General features: G+C 45.7%; 1 protein-coding gene across 1 annotated transcript in view; it reads right to left on the bottom strand.

Moving 5' to 3' along the window:
* LOC137426676 (uncharacterized) overlaps window positions 1-14,852 on the bottom strand; it is a 123,430-nt gene extending 108,578 nt beyond the window's left edge. Inside the window, exon 1 of the mRNA XM_068115450.2 lies at window positions 14,809-14,852. Coding sequence (XP_067971551.2) covers window positions 14,809-14,852 — 44 coding nt within the window. The remainder of the gene's footprint in view (window positions 1-14,808) is intronic.
* Window positions 14,853-16,193: the final 1,341 nt, after the last annotated feature.

Genomic DNA, 16,193 nt, shown 5'->3' with positions numbered 1-16,193 from the left:
AGGTGGGGAACCCGATCGGAGCAAGGGTGGAAATCACTCCATTTATGACGACGATACGTCTGATGCCCGACGTGGAGATCGGTTTCTGAGGTTTGGGACATGGAATGTAGGGACAATGACAGGGAGATCAGAAGTGGTGGAAGTATTGGTCAGAAGAAGAGTAGACATATGTTGTGTGCAGGAGACGAGATGGAAGGGAAGTGGTGTGAGAATGATGAAAGGTAGGCAGGGACAGAAATACAAGTTTGTGTGGCTAGGGTGCCCGGAAGGCGGACATGGTGTTGGTGTCCTGTTTTCTGAGGAGTTTGTAGACAGTGTGGTGAGTGTGACGAGAGTGAGTTAAAGGTTGATGATGGTGAAAATGATGATTGGAAAGCTCTTGGTGAACGTCATCTCGGGATATGCTCCGCAGGTCGGTCGGAGCGATGAAGAGAGGGACAAGTTCTGGTGTGCGACAGAGAAGCTGATGGAAAAGGTGAAAGATGAGGAAGTTGTTGTGCTAGGAGGAGACCTAAATGGACATGTGGGAATGAGTATGGACGGTTTTGAGGGAGTTCATGGGGGTTACGGATATGGTGTGAGGAATGGAGCAGGTGAAAGGATTTTGGAGTTTGCTGATGGAGCTGGTTTGTTGATTTCTAATACTCAGTTCCAGAAAAAGGATAATAAGCTTGTTACATACACATCAGGTGGGTCGACGACAACCGTTGACTACCTGATGGTGCGTAGGCGAGATAGGGGGCACCTCTGGGACACACAGCTTTAAAGTGGTTGGATGTCAATGAAAGATAGTCTGTTGGGAGCCTTTGGTGAGGTATGTGGATGGACTAAAGGACCACCGAGGCACTCGGAAACATGGTGGTGGGATGATGAAGTTGGAAAGAGGATTGACGAGAAGAGGAAGAAGTTCAAGGAGTGGCAGAAAGCGAAGGGTACGGGTGCAGAAAAAGGCAGAGCATGAAAGTTATAAGGCAGCCAAGAAGGCTGCAAAGAAAAAGGTAGCAAAGGCGCAGGAGGCATGGAGGAAAATGTTCGGAGAACGCTTGGATTTGGAAGAGGGTCAGAGAGCGGTATTCAGGATTGCAAAGCAGATAGCGAAAGACAGGTGCGATGTGATGGGGGTTAGTTGCTTGAAGGATGAAGTGGGACAAATCATTGTGGACCCAGACGGAATTAACGGAAGATGGAAGAGATATATCGAAATGCTGTTGAATGCAGAGAATGAATGGGACGGCAACAGAGAGTAACCCAGCTTTAGGACCGGCAGATAAGATAACTGAGAAGGAAGTTGAGGAAGCGATAAAAGCAATGAAGAGTAGAAAGGCAGGAGGGCCGACGGGAGTTGTGGGAGATATTTTGAAGGCAGCGGGAAGTTGGGGTGTGAAGAGAATGACAGAGATCTGTAATCTGGTGGTGAAAGAAGGCCGCATTCCAGTGGATTGGGAACTGAGTACCCTCATCCCTCTATACAAGGGGAAAGGTGACCCTCTGGACTGTGGCTCGTATCGAGCGATAAAGTTATTGGACCATGGAATGAAAGTATTGGAAAGGGTGTTGGAGAGGAGGATAAGGAAGAAAGTGAAGATTGACGAAATGCAGTTTGGATTTATGCCAGGAAGAGGAACGACAGACGTGCTTTTTATTGTAAGGCAGTTGCAGGAGAAGTACATGGAGAAGAGGAAGAAGTTGTTTCTTGGGTTTGTTGATCTGGAGAAAGCATTCGATAGGGTTCCACGTGAAGTAGTGACATGAGCATTGAGGAAGTTAGGAGTGGAGGAATGGTTGATCAGTGTAGTGATGGCAATGTATGAGAGAGCGCGCACAGCTATCAGGACGAAGGATGGGAACAGTGGTGAGTTTGAGATGAAGGTGGGAGTGCATCAGGGGTCGGCACTAAGTCCACTACTATTTGTAGCTGTGATGGAGGTGCTGGCTCGGAATGTAAAGGAGGGTTTACCGTGGGAGTTGTTCTATGCAGATGATCTGGTGATGATTGTGGAAAGTATGGATGGACTGAAGGGGAAAATGAACAAGTGGAAGGAATGTATGGAGACATAAGGTCTGAAGGTGAATATCGGAAAAACAAAGGTGATGGCAAGTGTTAACGCATGTGGTGAGGTGGAAAGAACTGGGAAGTGGCCGTATGCTGTGTGCAGGAAGGGTGTCGGAGTGAACTCCATTCAATGTACAATGTGCGCTGAATGGGTTCATCAAAAATGTAGTGGTCTGAGAGGGTCATTAACCAGGGTGGCAGATACATTCAAGTGTAAGGTGTGCACAGAGGGAGCTGCAGATGGAGGAAATGTTGAGTTGCATCTTGGAGACGGCATGAAGCTGGAAGGTGTGAAAACATTTTGCTACCTAGGAGACATGCTGAATGGAGAAGGTGGATCACACTCGGCAACGGTTGCTCGGGTGAGATGTGCATGGAAGAAGTTTCGCGAACTGAGTGGAGTGCTGACTAGGAGGGGAGTGTCGTTGAAGCTGAAGGGAAAGGTGTATGCTGCATGTGTGAGAAGTGTTATGATTTATGGGAGCGAGACATGGGTAATGAACGTAGAGCAGCAACGAAGGCTGGAAAGGGTGGAAATCGACGGCGGAAATCGACGGCGGCAGGGATTTTCGAAGCTCCACACGGTCTCCACGTTTTTCGAAGTTAAGTCTGTTCACAATTGTATTTTGTCGAAACTGTATTTATCTTTCGGTGTGTGAAGTTATTGTGTGCAACTTTGGTTGTTTCTCGGTGTTTATCTTTCATAAATTGATCGTCTGTTTGCCGTGTCGCGAGCAAGGCCTTGTACAGTGTGCACTGTACAACCTTGAGGCTTTGTTTTTCTCTCAGTGGTCCGTCGTTTGTGATCCAATAACTTTCGTTCTCTGTATTCCCAGACTTTTCACCCATAGCCTACTTCCTTGTGTAAATCTCAACTCAAAAAAAAAAAAAAAAAAAAAAAAAAAAAAAAACATTTCCTTCTCTGTTCTCATTCGTTTATTCATTCTTATTCGTTGTTTCGTTCTTCGACCACGTGTTTCTCCCCCATTTCCCCAGATAGTTTTCACTCATTAACCTTCAATGTTTACACTTTCCCCTCAAGTTATGTATTCCGTCATATTTTATAACACCTTTTTCTTCTTCTTCTTTAAAAGGCTGCTTTCGACTTGCTCACCAAATCAATTCATCCCCAAAAAAATATCCATCTCCTATAGTGCCTTTGTTCTACATTCCCTAAACTCTCCTGCACTCCATCCTCCATCCAGCGTCCTTAAACGTATTTTTAACTCGAAGATCACAAGAAACTCATTTTGCAATAAATGTTCGTTTCCCATAAATCGTACACTTTCAAAAATCCAATCTCACCCCTCCCCTCCAAATCTTCCCCATAACCCCTCCCCTCCAAATCTTCCCCATCACCCCTCCCCTCCAAATCTTCCCCATCACCCATCCCTTTCAAATCTCCCCCCTTGCCCCCTCCCTCCTAAACTACCCCCTCACCCCTCCCCGCCAAGACGCCCCCTCGCCCCTCCCCTCCTAGACTCCTGCCTCACCCCTCCCCTCCAAATCTCCCCCATATCCCATCCCTTTCAAATCCCTCCCCTTGTCCCTTCCCTCCCAAACTCCCCCCTCACCCCTCCCCTTCAAATCTCCCCACCCTCATTGCTTCTCAATTTCCCCCCGCTCACTCCCCCTCCTCAAAGTGTCCTCCCCGCTTCTTCCCCCTTCAAACTCTCACCTCCATCTCCCCCAACCTTCTGCCTCGCTCTTCCCCCTCCTCAAATAACACCTCATTGTGGCTCACCCAATCACCATCAAACCTTTTGTCCGCCCCATCCTTCCCTTTCTCCGAGCTATTCTGAAATCTCTGACACACCTTCAACAGCTCTCCCTACCTCTTCCACCTCTTCCACATCTTACCCTACCGCTCCACCCCCCTGTTCTGTATCTGATGCTCCCCCTTCCTCTTCATTAACGGTATGGACCTCAAACATCCGGGGCCTTCGTTCAAACTTAACTGATCTCTCCATACAGGTTGCTTCTGTCAAACCAGACGTGATCTGCTTAACAGAAACTTTCCTCCTTTATGATGTCTCTGATTCCATAGTATCTCTCCCGGGCTACTCCCTCCTCCGGTATGATAGACCTGAGCCTCGTCCTGGAGGCGGGGTTGCTATCTTTATCAAAAACTCTCTTCCTCACTCGCCCTGCACTGCACTCTCTCCACCTCACCCCCAGGAATACCTCTGGCTACGGCTTCCCCTTCGCTCCCACCTCTTGTTCATATGTGTGTTGTACCGTCCACCAAACAGTGATGACTCCATCTACATCTCGCTGTCTGATGATATGGACCAACTTCTATCTACTCATCCCAACTCTCTCTTCCTCATATGTGGTGATTTCAACTGTCATCATGCCAGTTGGCTGGGTGTGGGTACCTCTCTCACCAGCCATGGCTCCTCAGCAAAGGACTTCTGCGACTCACTGGGACTGACACAATCTGTCAATTTCCCGACCCGGATCTCAGTCAACGGAACATCTTCTCTTCTGGACTTGGTTATGACTAACTTCCCTGAAAATGTCTGCTGCTCTTCTTCTGCTCCGATCGGATCATCTGATCATGTCCTTGTTAAAGTGGACATCTCTCTGACCATCCTCAGGGAGCCTGCTCAGCGTAGACGAGTCTGGCATTTCACTCAGGCCAACTGGCACGGTCTTCAAGCAGCCATCAATCATCTGGACTGGTCTCCCATCTCTACCACCTCTGACATCAACTCATCCTGGGAATTCTTCCAAAGTAAATTGCTCTCTCTCATGCACAGATTTATCCCATCTCGTCTTCAGTTGTCATACCCTTCCTCCCGTCCATGGTACACGGAATCTTGTGGTGAGGCTGTTGCCCAGAAACAACTTGCCTTCGTCTCCTGGAAAGCAAATCCAACGGAAGGAAATCTCATTTCCTTTCACAAAGCCAGAAACAAGTGTGTGTCCACCCTCAGGAGAGCCAGGAAACAATATCTCTCCGTTCTCAAGACCGAACTCTCTTATCTGTCTCCCTCTTCCAAATCCTGGTGGCGTCTGGTCAAATCCGTTTCTGGTGTTTGTTCCCCCTCCATCCCCTCCCTTACCTCAAACGGCTACACAGCTGACTCCGCACGTGAAAAAGCTGAATGCCTCAACTCTGTGTTTGCCTCTAAATCTTGTGTCCCAAACCCATCCCTCTCTGTACCCACCATACCCAGTCGTACCCTGCTGCTCCTGGACTCCGTGTCCTTTCCTCCTGACAAGGTGGAAAAGTTTCTGTCAACCCTCGACTCTGATTCTTCAACTGGACCCGACGGCATCAGCCCACGGGTCCTAAAATCCTGCTCTGCTGCTCTATCTCACCCTCTCTCTGTTCTCTTCACCCTCTCTTTTGCTCAAGGTCAACTGCCATCTGCTTGGAAATCAGCCAACATCACCGCTTTGCACAAAAAAGGTGCAAAAACAGATCCTAGCAACTACAGACCAATCAGCCTTCTCCCAATTATCAGCAAAGTCATGGAATCCATCATTGCTTCTGATATGAAATCTTTCCTCTTCTCCAATGGCTTGATCTCTGATCATCAATTTGGTTTCAGACCAGGTCACTCTACTCTGGACATGCTGCTTCTGCTGTCTCAACAATGGATGGAGGTCCTCAATGCCAAACAGGAAATTAGAGCTGTCTCCCTCGACATATCACGTGCCTTCGACACGGTCTGGCACCCCGCTCTGCTCACCAAACTCTCCTCCTTTGGTATCCATGGAAATCTCCACGCATGGCTGGCGGACTTCCTCTCTAGTCGTCGTCAACGTGTGGCCCTGAATGGGTTTCTCTCATCTCCTCTTCCTGTTCAGGCTGGAGTTCCCCAAGGCAGTGTTCTGGGCCCCGTGCTTTTTCTGGTCTTCATCAATGATCTCTCTGACTCTCTCGAAAATCCTCTCTATCTCTTTGCTGATGACTCCACTCTCTGCCGCTCCATTCCTCTTCCCTCAGATCGGCAGTCTGCTGCCTCCTCACTCTCTGAAGACCTGGACAAAATCACAGACTGGTCAAACAAGTGGAACATGTCTTTCAATCCTGACAAATCTCACACTCTTACTATGTCTCTCCGAAAAGATCGACTGGACAACCCTCCCATCTACTTTCTCAACAATCCTCTCCAAGAAGTTCTGTCGCTCAAGATTTTGGGTCTCACTATCTGCCATGATCTTTCTTGGGAAAACCACATTTCCAAGCTGGCCTCCAAAGCCAGTCGCCGACTGGGCATCCTCCGTCGAGCGAAGTCCTTCCTCGGCACACCTGAGCTCCTCACCACATACAAGGCTTTCATCCGCAGCTCAATGGAATACTGTTCTCCCCTATGGGCCGGTGCTCCTGCCTCACACCTAGCTCGGCTTCACGCTGTTGAAACCAAAGCTTTCAGAATTATTGGAATCTCCCGCGATGAAGCTATCTCTGAGGGCCTTTCACTCACTCACCGCAGGCAGGTAGGTGGTCTTTCTGTCTTCTACCGACTCCTCTCCGGCCTTGCACCCCCAGCTCTCTCTGTGCTCTGTCCCCCAAATATTCCTACAGGTCGCACAAGATCTGCCAGCAACCCTCTGATGGTTAAACTGCCGAAATCTCGGCTCTCCGCTCACCTTCACTCTTTCATTCCTCTTTTCTCCCGCCTCTGGAACAAACTCCCTCACTCCCTTCAATCCCACTCCTCCCTCCAGGTCTTTAAAACAGCTGTTCACCACCATCTCCTTTCTTCCCCCATCCAAAACCTTGATCTTTTCTACCCCCGCTAATTCACCCCAGATCCACCTTGTTTGAAATTCCAACTTCTTTCCTGGAAGTCCTGGCAGTGTCCATTTGTTTTATACCTCTCCCACTGCCCCCTTCCCACGCCCCCCCCCCCCCCCCAAATCCCTCGCCCTCTCTCAGATCTCTCGATGTCTCCATGTCTCTCGGTCCCTGCTCTCAAATGTTGTGTTTGTGTCCTTCCCCCTCTCTCCCCATCTTGTCTACCGCTCCCTATGTTATATGTTTTATGTGTCGGTTTGTCTTTCTGTGTGATTAATGTTCGCTCTTTCACGAGCCTCGATCTTGTATACAAAAAAAAAAAAAAAAAAAAAAAAAAAAAAAAAAAAAAAAAAAAAAATGTGAATGGTTCGGTGGATGTGTGGAGTATCGTTGAGAGAGAGGAAGACAAATGATGAATTGTGAAAGATGATGGGAATAGAGCCTGTGATGGATGCTGTGAAGAGAAACAGGTTGAGATGGTTTGGTCATGTGTTGAGGAAGGATGAAAGTGACTGGTTGAGAAGAGTGATGGAAATGAATGTAGAAGGAAGTAGAGGACGGAGAAGACCCAGAAAGACTTGGCTAAAGGTGGTGGAAAAAGAAATGCGGGCAAGGGGGTTAACAAGGGGAGATGCAGAAAATAGGGAAAAATGGAGAAGATTGTCATGGGGCCCGCAAGGCTAACCCCCACTCTAGCAGGGAAAGTGGCCTTAAAATGCCTGTTGTTGTTTGTTGTATGTCGAATAATTATTATGAAGTCATCATCATCATCATATATTATTCCACATTGTGAGTACTTGACATTGAGCCTTGTTTCAACTTTTTCCATTGATTGGTTTGGGAGATATAGAGGTGTAACGTTTTTCCAAGATGGCGTCTGTACCATGTGACCTACGACGTCATAATTATGAATTTAAAAAATTCTACAGGCAGAGGCGCTCCTGTGGTAACATTTCTTGTTAATCGGACTAATGTTTGACAAGAAAATGAATTTTTAAAATGCAGACACATACGCACCTACTGCACGGAATCAGCCGAATGCCTAACCCTGCTTTTTGCTTCGTGAGCGCAGGGTAAAAACAACGCATGACTCATCTGGAAACCCATAACCTCCTTTCATTGGCCCACAATGGCTTTCAACAGTCAAAGTCTACAGGTGATGTTCTATCCCTAATCACTGAACTCCCTCATATAATGTCGCATTTGATGTAATTGTACAAACGGAATAATCACATTTTGGCAAACTCGTCTGCTGCCAAAAGCATTCATTACCCTGTGCTTGCGAAGTGAAAAGCAGGGTTAGGCATTCGGTTGCGTCCGTACGTGTGGCATACGTGTGTCTGCATTGAAAAAATCATTTTCTCGGCAACCGTTGGTCCGATTGGCACGAAAATTTGCCATAGGAGTGCCACCGCCTGCAGAATTTTATTCATAATTATGACGTCATAGGTCACGTGGTGCAGACGCCATATTGGAAAAACGTTACACCTCTATATCTCCCAAACCGCTCAATGGAAAAAGTTGAAACAAGGCTCATTTTCAAGTACTAACCATGGGGAATAAGATCTGTTGATGATGATGACTTCATCGATGCCTTCATTATGATGTCATAATTCGACAAGTATGTGGGATTTGATTGACTAACCCTGATGTATAAAGGAATAATAAAGGACTTGGTCCATTGCTTAGCAATTAAGCAGGGCATGCTGGGTAAGAAGGATAAAAAGAAAGAACTATTCTTGTTGCTGGGCAGATTTTTGTATCATGTGTTTATATCATGTGCAATAACATATCCTGTTATTGTGGTTATGTGCTCTCTCTTGCTGATGTGGCAGGATGTGGGTTGTTGCATTGGCAGCTTGACATTTACCACACCCTTATCTTGTGCAGCAGAAACATGTTCTTTGGGGTAAACATCAATCCTATATATATATATACTGGTGTTGTTTTGAGAATTTTAGAGATATTCTCACTTTGCATATTGAGCATTTCTCTCCGTACGTATGTATGTAATAAACAGTCCATATTCATCGATACCGGGTTTGCTGTTCTTTGATACGAAGACCATCCCCCAAAAGTACAACGCTTGATCTGATCAGTATGAAACAAAAATTTCCTCTGCAACTGTTACTCCGATGGACACTAAATTTGTAGCTTAGGAGCACCTCCTCCTGTAGAATATTGTAATGGTAATTATGACATCACAGGTCACGTGGTACAAGTGCCATCTTGGAAAAATCAAAAAATGTTGCACCTCCATATCTCTGAAACCACTCCATGGAAAGAATTAAAGCATGGCTCATTGTAAAGAACTCCCCGTGGCGAATAAGCTATGTCAATTATGATGTCATCAGTACCTTTTTATGACGTCATAATTCGACAAGTACAACACTCGATTCGATCAGTATGAATTGTTTTTTCTCTGCAATTCTTGATCCGATTGACACAAAGTTTTCACCATAGGAACACCTCCTCTTGTAGAATATTTTCATCATAATTATGACGTCATAGGTCACATGGTACCAGAGCCTCCGTTAGGCGTCAGCAGAGCTCGCAGCCACTGGGGGCCACCCACAAATAGGGGCCTCCCACATCAGCTGAAGCATCTTTCCATAAAGTCCAGTTGTGCAACATAGACGTTTCCAATAACAATATCCTGCGTGCCCACCGGATGCCAATTGCTTCACTGATGGGTTTAATCAAAGACATCATGTTGCATTTCACAACCACATGGCATTTCTATCTGTAAATCTCAATTCTCAATGAGGATGAAAAATACAGTGAAACACAAAACCGGACCTTTCGTGGCAGAGTTGTTGTTATGTGCTCCTTGCGGGTCTGTCACGCTTTATTCTAAAATCTTAAATGGTTCATGCTGCCATACATTAAACATCTTTTACATTCAATTCAGAAAGATAGACGGACTTTTAAAATAGAAACCTGTATCTTTATGTTTAAACAGACTGATTTTTTTCCAAGTATAATCGATCATTTCTTCTTGTTTCCATACTTTTTTCAGTTACATCCCTACATCCTTTTTAATTTTTTTAAATGTTTTTATTACTTGTTAAATAGCTTTCCAACGACCTCAAAGTAAATCGAATGAAATTTACTATGAATTATTTCCTCGATTTTACGTCATTTCCTCCATCTTGCGGAAGTACCTTTAGGATGTGAGTCAGCGTTTATCTTCTTTTTTAACATACTCGGCATTAGGCTCACATAAGCTATCCTGGCAATAACGAACAGTGATAATCACAGAAACCGAAGTCCGAGACATTACGAGTCTGGAGCGGCAAAAATAAAAAAGCAAGAGGCGTCGAAGGTTGAAGAAACAAAATTGAGAGGCTGTCTTGAGAAATTCCTGATGAAACCACCCAGAGCGCAGCGCAGCACATTTGACTTGGTTCATTGTTGGCCACACATCACACTCTGGTTGACCCATATTACTATCCTATCAAGTTTCGTTGCAATTGGTACAGGCATAGCCGAGATATGACAATACATTACCCATGATGGTGTGGAAAGACAGATACACGCAGAGACAGGCAGAACTGGTCATGCGAATACTTCGCTAACCCCCTCTGGAACCTAGGTATGAAACGATTCTTCACCTGAAGATCTGTCACCATATTATTAGCCCTCCAATAGAGCAGGGCCCCCACTTGAGGTTTGCAGGGGGGCACCCACATACCTAGCGGAGGCTCTGCGTGGTACAGGCGCCATCTTGGATAAACGTTGCACCTCTACATCTCCGAAACCGCTCCATGGAAAAAATTGAAACATGGCTCATTGTCAAGTACTCCCCATTGGGAATAAGATATGTAACGATGATGTCATCGGTTCCTCCATGATAAAGTCATAATTCGACAAGTACAAAACTTTATCCGATCAAGATGAAATGTATTGAGGATCATCTATATGATGATCAAAAAACAATGATGATGTCATCGGTCACGTGGTTAGGCCGCCATACTTGTAACACAAAAGCCTTAAAAACTACTAAAACATGTCCTGGCGAGGGTCTGCAATCTCTGATTGCTCTTTGTTGTTTTTCTTTTTGTTTTTTTAACACAGCCACAGAGTTTTGGGGAAGTTCCGTTACTTCCTGGGGCACACTGGTTACCAGCGACGTCACAACAATGGTGTCGCTTTGTTTCAACGCACTCAGTGGGGCATTTCCTCAAGAGGAATTTCCCCCTCACCATGAATGCCAACCTATGGGGATTGTCTGTGCTCTTAACCTATTAATCGCCGAGCATCAAGCAAGGAAGGAGCACGTGGCATATAAAAGTCTTTTAACCCTGGTGTTGGGCTAGCGGCTAGGGTGCCGGCTTAGGATCCTAGGATCCTGGGTTCGAATCCCGGTCGATCGCTGAATTAACGCCATGGCGGTTGACTCAGCCTGTCATCCTTCCGAGGTCGGCTAATTGAGTACCAGTTCACTGGTAATTCCCTGTTTGTCGTTAAAGGCGGCAAAAAGGGTTGGCGTCAGGAAGGGCATCTGGCCGTAAAACATTGCTTCAAAAAGGGGACCAAAAAACAACAACAACCACGGTGCCCGAAAAGGCCAACCCCCGCTTTGCGGGGAAAAATGGCCTCTAAAGGTGGTTATTTTTTAGTTTTTATGACTTGGCCAGGTTCGAACTGCTGACCTCCCAGACTCAGAGTGAATATGCTAACCATTAAGCCACCAAGTCTGGCTTCATACCATTGTTTAAATTATGCATGTCCCACTGTTTTGGAATATTTCAATCCCTCGGGTTGGTTGCATCATTTTATTGGCCATGCACATGGGAGAGACAACAACAACAACAAGCATTTTAAGGCCATTTTCCCTGCAAGAGCGGGGGTTGGCCTTGTGGTCCCCATGACAATCTTCTCCATTTTGCCCTATTTTCTGCATCTCCCCTTGTTAACCCCCTTGCCCGCATTTCTTCTTCGACCATCTTTAGCCAAGTCTTTCTCGGTCTTCCCCGTCCTCTACTTCCTTCTACATTCATTTCCATCACTCTTCTCAACCAGTCACGTTCATCCTTCCTCAACACATGACCAACCCATCTCAACCTGTTCCTTTTCACAGCATCCATCACAGGCTCTATTCCCATCATCTTTCGCAATTCATCATTTGTCTTCCTCTCTCTCAACGATACTCCGCACATCCACCGAACCATTCGCATTTCCACCCTTTCCAGCCTTTGTTGCTGCTCTAAGTTCATTACCCATGTCTCGCTCCCATAAATCATAACACTTCTCACACATGCAGCATACACCTTTCCCTTCAGCTTCAACGACACTCCCCTCCTCGTCAGCATGCCACTCAGTTCCCGAAACTTCTTCCATGCACATCTCACTCTAGCAACCGCTGCCGAGTCTGATCCACCTTCTCCATTCAGCATGTCTCCTAGGTAACAAAATGTTTTCACACCTTCCAGCTTCACGCCATCTCCAAGATCCAACTCAACATTTCCTCCATCTGCAGCTCCCTCTGTGCACACCTTACACTTGAATGTAGCTGCCACACTGGTTAATGACCCTCTCAAACCACTACATTTTTGATGAACCCACTCAGCGCACATTGTACATTGAATGGAATTCACTCCGACACCCTTCCTGCACACAGCACACGGCCACTTCCCAGTTCTTTCCACCTCACCACATGCTTTACCACTTCCCATCACCTTCGTTTTTCCGATATTCACCTTCAGACCTTTTGTTTCCATACATTCCTTCCAGTTGTTCATCTTCTCCTTCAGTCCATCCATACTTTCTGCAATCAACACCAGATCATCTGCATACAACAACTCCCACGGTAAACCCTCCTTTACGTTCCGAGCCAGCACCTCCATCACAGCTACAAATAGTAGTGGACTTAGTACCGACCCCTGATGCACTCCCACCTTCACCTCAAACTCACCACTGTTCCCGTCCTTCGTCCTTACAGCTGTGCGTGCTCTTTTGTACATTGCCATCACTACTCTGATCAACCATTCCTCCACTCCTAACTTCCTCAATGCCCATGTCACTACTTCACGTGGAACCCTATCGAATGCTTTCTCCAGATCAACAAACCCAAGAAACAACTTCTTCCTCTTCTCCATGTACTTCTCCTGTAACTGCCTCACAATAAAAAGCACGTCTGTCGTTCCTCTTCCTGGCATAAATCCAAACTGCATTTCGTCAATCTTCACTTTCTTCCTTGTCCTCTTCTCCAACACCCTTTCCAATACCTTCATTCCATGCTCCAATAACTTTATCGCTCGATACGAGCCACAGTCCAGAGGGTCACCTTTCCCCTTGTATAGAGGGACGAGGGTACTCAGTTCCCAATCCACTGGAATGCGGCCTTCTTTCACCACCAGATTGCAGATCTCTGTCATTCTCTTCACACCCCAATTTCCCGCTGCCTTCAACATATCTCCCACAACTCCCGTCGGCCCTCCCACTTTTCTACTCTTCATTGCTTTTATCGCTTCCTCAACTTCCTTCTCGGTTATCTTCTCTGCCGGTCACATGGGAGAGATGGGAGAGAGACAATGGGAGAGATATAGGGATAGGAGGAGGCACGCACATGGGAGAGAGATAGGAAATAATTCCAGTGCCCTCTCAAAAGCATTGTAAGCACATCAGATCTTTATACAAAATACAAGGCATATGTGTAATCTTATCTTTAGCAAGTGAATGAAAACTCGAGCTAGAACAAAATTATCGAAATATGGTGAGAAAAGAAAGGCATAATAGTACAAGAAAGCAAAGCAGGCATATTAAGCAGATTAAAAGTCCCGATCATAGTGAAACATTAAAAGAAAATAAAAGTTCACGGTCCTCCACTAGACCAAACACGCACTAGAAGAGGGAAAACACGTCCAAAAACGCCCCCCCCCCCCCCCCTCCACAGGGAGAGATGGCCTTCACTCCCCCTTCACCATCACGACAAGATTGCTCCAAACACACCACCCTCACCCTCAGAGCAGAAATAATTTTAACACAAGTCTCCACTGCATTAAAATCTACTATATAAGGGAGCCATTGGTCTGTCAGGGTGTCACCATTTTTCTCAGAGATGGCTGAACGGATCTTTGTCAAACTTTCAGAGGTTCATCAGTGAGTGCCTGGGAGTGTTTCGGCAAACAAATGTTGTTGTTGTTTTTATTGTTTGTTTTTTTAATCGCTCTATAGTGCCGAAGCGTTTTTGATTCATGACAGTTACATACAAGTACACATGTGATGTAATTGTATGTAATTGTGATGGATTCTGATTTGGATGTAATTGCTTTTCCATTTTACGAGTTTTAAACAAATATGTTAATGTTTCTTTTTTGCTTGAGCAACACCGGGTACCCCAGCTATAAACACTTGTATACTTTACTCGGGTTACAAATACAAATACAACTTTGTCCGAGGGTTAACATAGGTGTGGGGGACCGACCGGTGGAGGGGCATGAATTCTCTATGTAAATGTAAACCGTGTAGCGCCACCTGGTGACGATGGCAGATGGTATTACAATTTCCTCTCATACTGAGGTTAAAGCAGTCTTTGCACGGGTAAATTTTTCCTCCTTCCCTTACCCACAGCTCGCGCCCCCCGCCACCAAAATGGAAGAACCTGTCAAAGCCACCCCCCCAAAAAGATGTATATGTAGTATGTCTCTCCCCTCCCTCTCCCCTTACCCCTCTATCCCCTCCCCCCACTCCCTTCCTCGGCCCTCCCCCCACTCCCTAACTCGCCCCTCCCTCTCCTGCCCCCCCCCACCCAGCAACGCCGCGTACTCCTGCGTGTCAACTCTATAATTATCCACTTAAAATCCATTTTACCCTGTATCATCCCCGTAGGTATATATGTATAACCACGCAAGCATAAAATATATATCAGCGTGTGTGTGAGTGTGTCTGGATGTAAATTTTAATTTAAAAAATCTTCCACACCACCAAGTGCTTCTGTCCATTGCATGAACATTTCTCAATAATTGGAGTAAAGATGAAAATAAGTGCAAATCCTTACGTGTCTAGGGTTGGAGGGCGATGTGAAGATTCACAGCCAGCCATGCCTGTGGAAGTGGACAAGGAAAAGGGAATGTTTAAAGACTTGAAGATAAAATTTGAAATACAAAGTAAACTTGTGAATATAAAGCAAAAACATGTAATGTTGTTTAACCCTACCTGCACTGATGGAGGCCCTCACCCTGGACATTTTTCACGATTTTTTAAAATACCGCTGTAGATTACAAATTCTCCATTCATGTCTTTGACCCCCTCTAATGTTGAGCACGTTATTTCGCTGGTTCCGAGTGCCCCGGGAAGTGACGGCACTTCCCTCTAGCTCAGTGGCTGTGTCTGTCTAGTCTAACAGAATTGTGTGGTGGGTCTTGTCTATATGTCCAAGTGTGTGAGATATGTGAGGGGCAGCTTCACGACGAGCCTTAGATCTTGTACTTAAATAAATAAATAATAATAAGAAGGGAAGATCGAGTTGACAAATTTCCTTTCTAGACAGATGTTCAAATGATGAAATTATCATTTTGAGTCCAAAGTTTTCATCGAGATTACATTTTAAAAGGAAACTTGCAAAGCACAGACAACAAAAATTCTCTCAATAATCAATAATAAAAATGGGGGCAATACCCCTGGGCTCTCACCTGGTAGAATAGAGCAGTATACTACACCGACTAAAGGTATTTTAAACCAATTTCAATGGTTGCTCGGACACAGGGCAGCATGTAGAATCATACAAATAAATCATAAGACTTTAAACACACAAAAATACCTGTTTTGGGGGGAAACCCGCCCCCTCCCCATAGGCCCTCTCACCCCCCCCCCCCCCCCCACCATTTTTTTTAATGCAGTGAACAAACTTTGGTACATCACGGGTGATGAAGGTTGTAGTCAAGTTTCTTTTAAAAAGTGTGTGTAGTTTCCGCTAATAAGCTTGTCTTGAGATACCAGGAAGAGAATTCCAGCTTTCTGATCTTGCGTTCAAGCTGTTTCCGCTACCAAATTTGTCTTGACACCAGGAAGAGAATTCCAGCTTTCTGATCTTGCCTTCAAGCCGTTTCCACCACCACGTTTGTCTTGAAATACCAGGAAGATAATTCCAGCTTTCTGATCTTGCCTTCAAGCTGTTTCTGCTACCAAGTTTGGCTTGAGATACCAGGAAGAGAATTCCAGCTTTCTGATCTTGCGTTCAAGCTGTTTCTGCTACCATATTTGTCTCGACACCAGGAAGAGAATTCCAGCTTTCTGATCTTGCCTTCAAGCTGTTTCTGCTACCAAGTTTGGCTTGAGATACCAGGAAGAGAATTCCAGCTTTCTGATCTTGCCTTCAAGCTGTTTCTGCTACCAGGTTTGGCTTGAGATACCAGGAAGAGAATTCCAGCTTTCTGATCTTGC

Source organism: Myxine glutinosa, chromosome 5 (genome assembly GCF_964187855.1).
Source record: "Myxine glutinosa chromosome 5, kmMyxGlut1.1, whole genome shotgun sequence".
Lineage (NCBI taxonomy): Eukaryota > Metazoa > Chordata > Myxini > Myxiniformes > Myxinidae > Myxine > Myxine glutinosa.
Note: the sequence above shows the minus strand (reverse complement) of the source record. Positions and strands in the feature narration are given on the sequence as shown.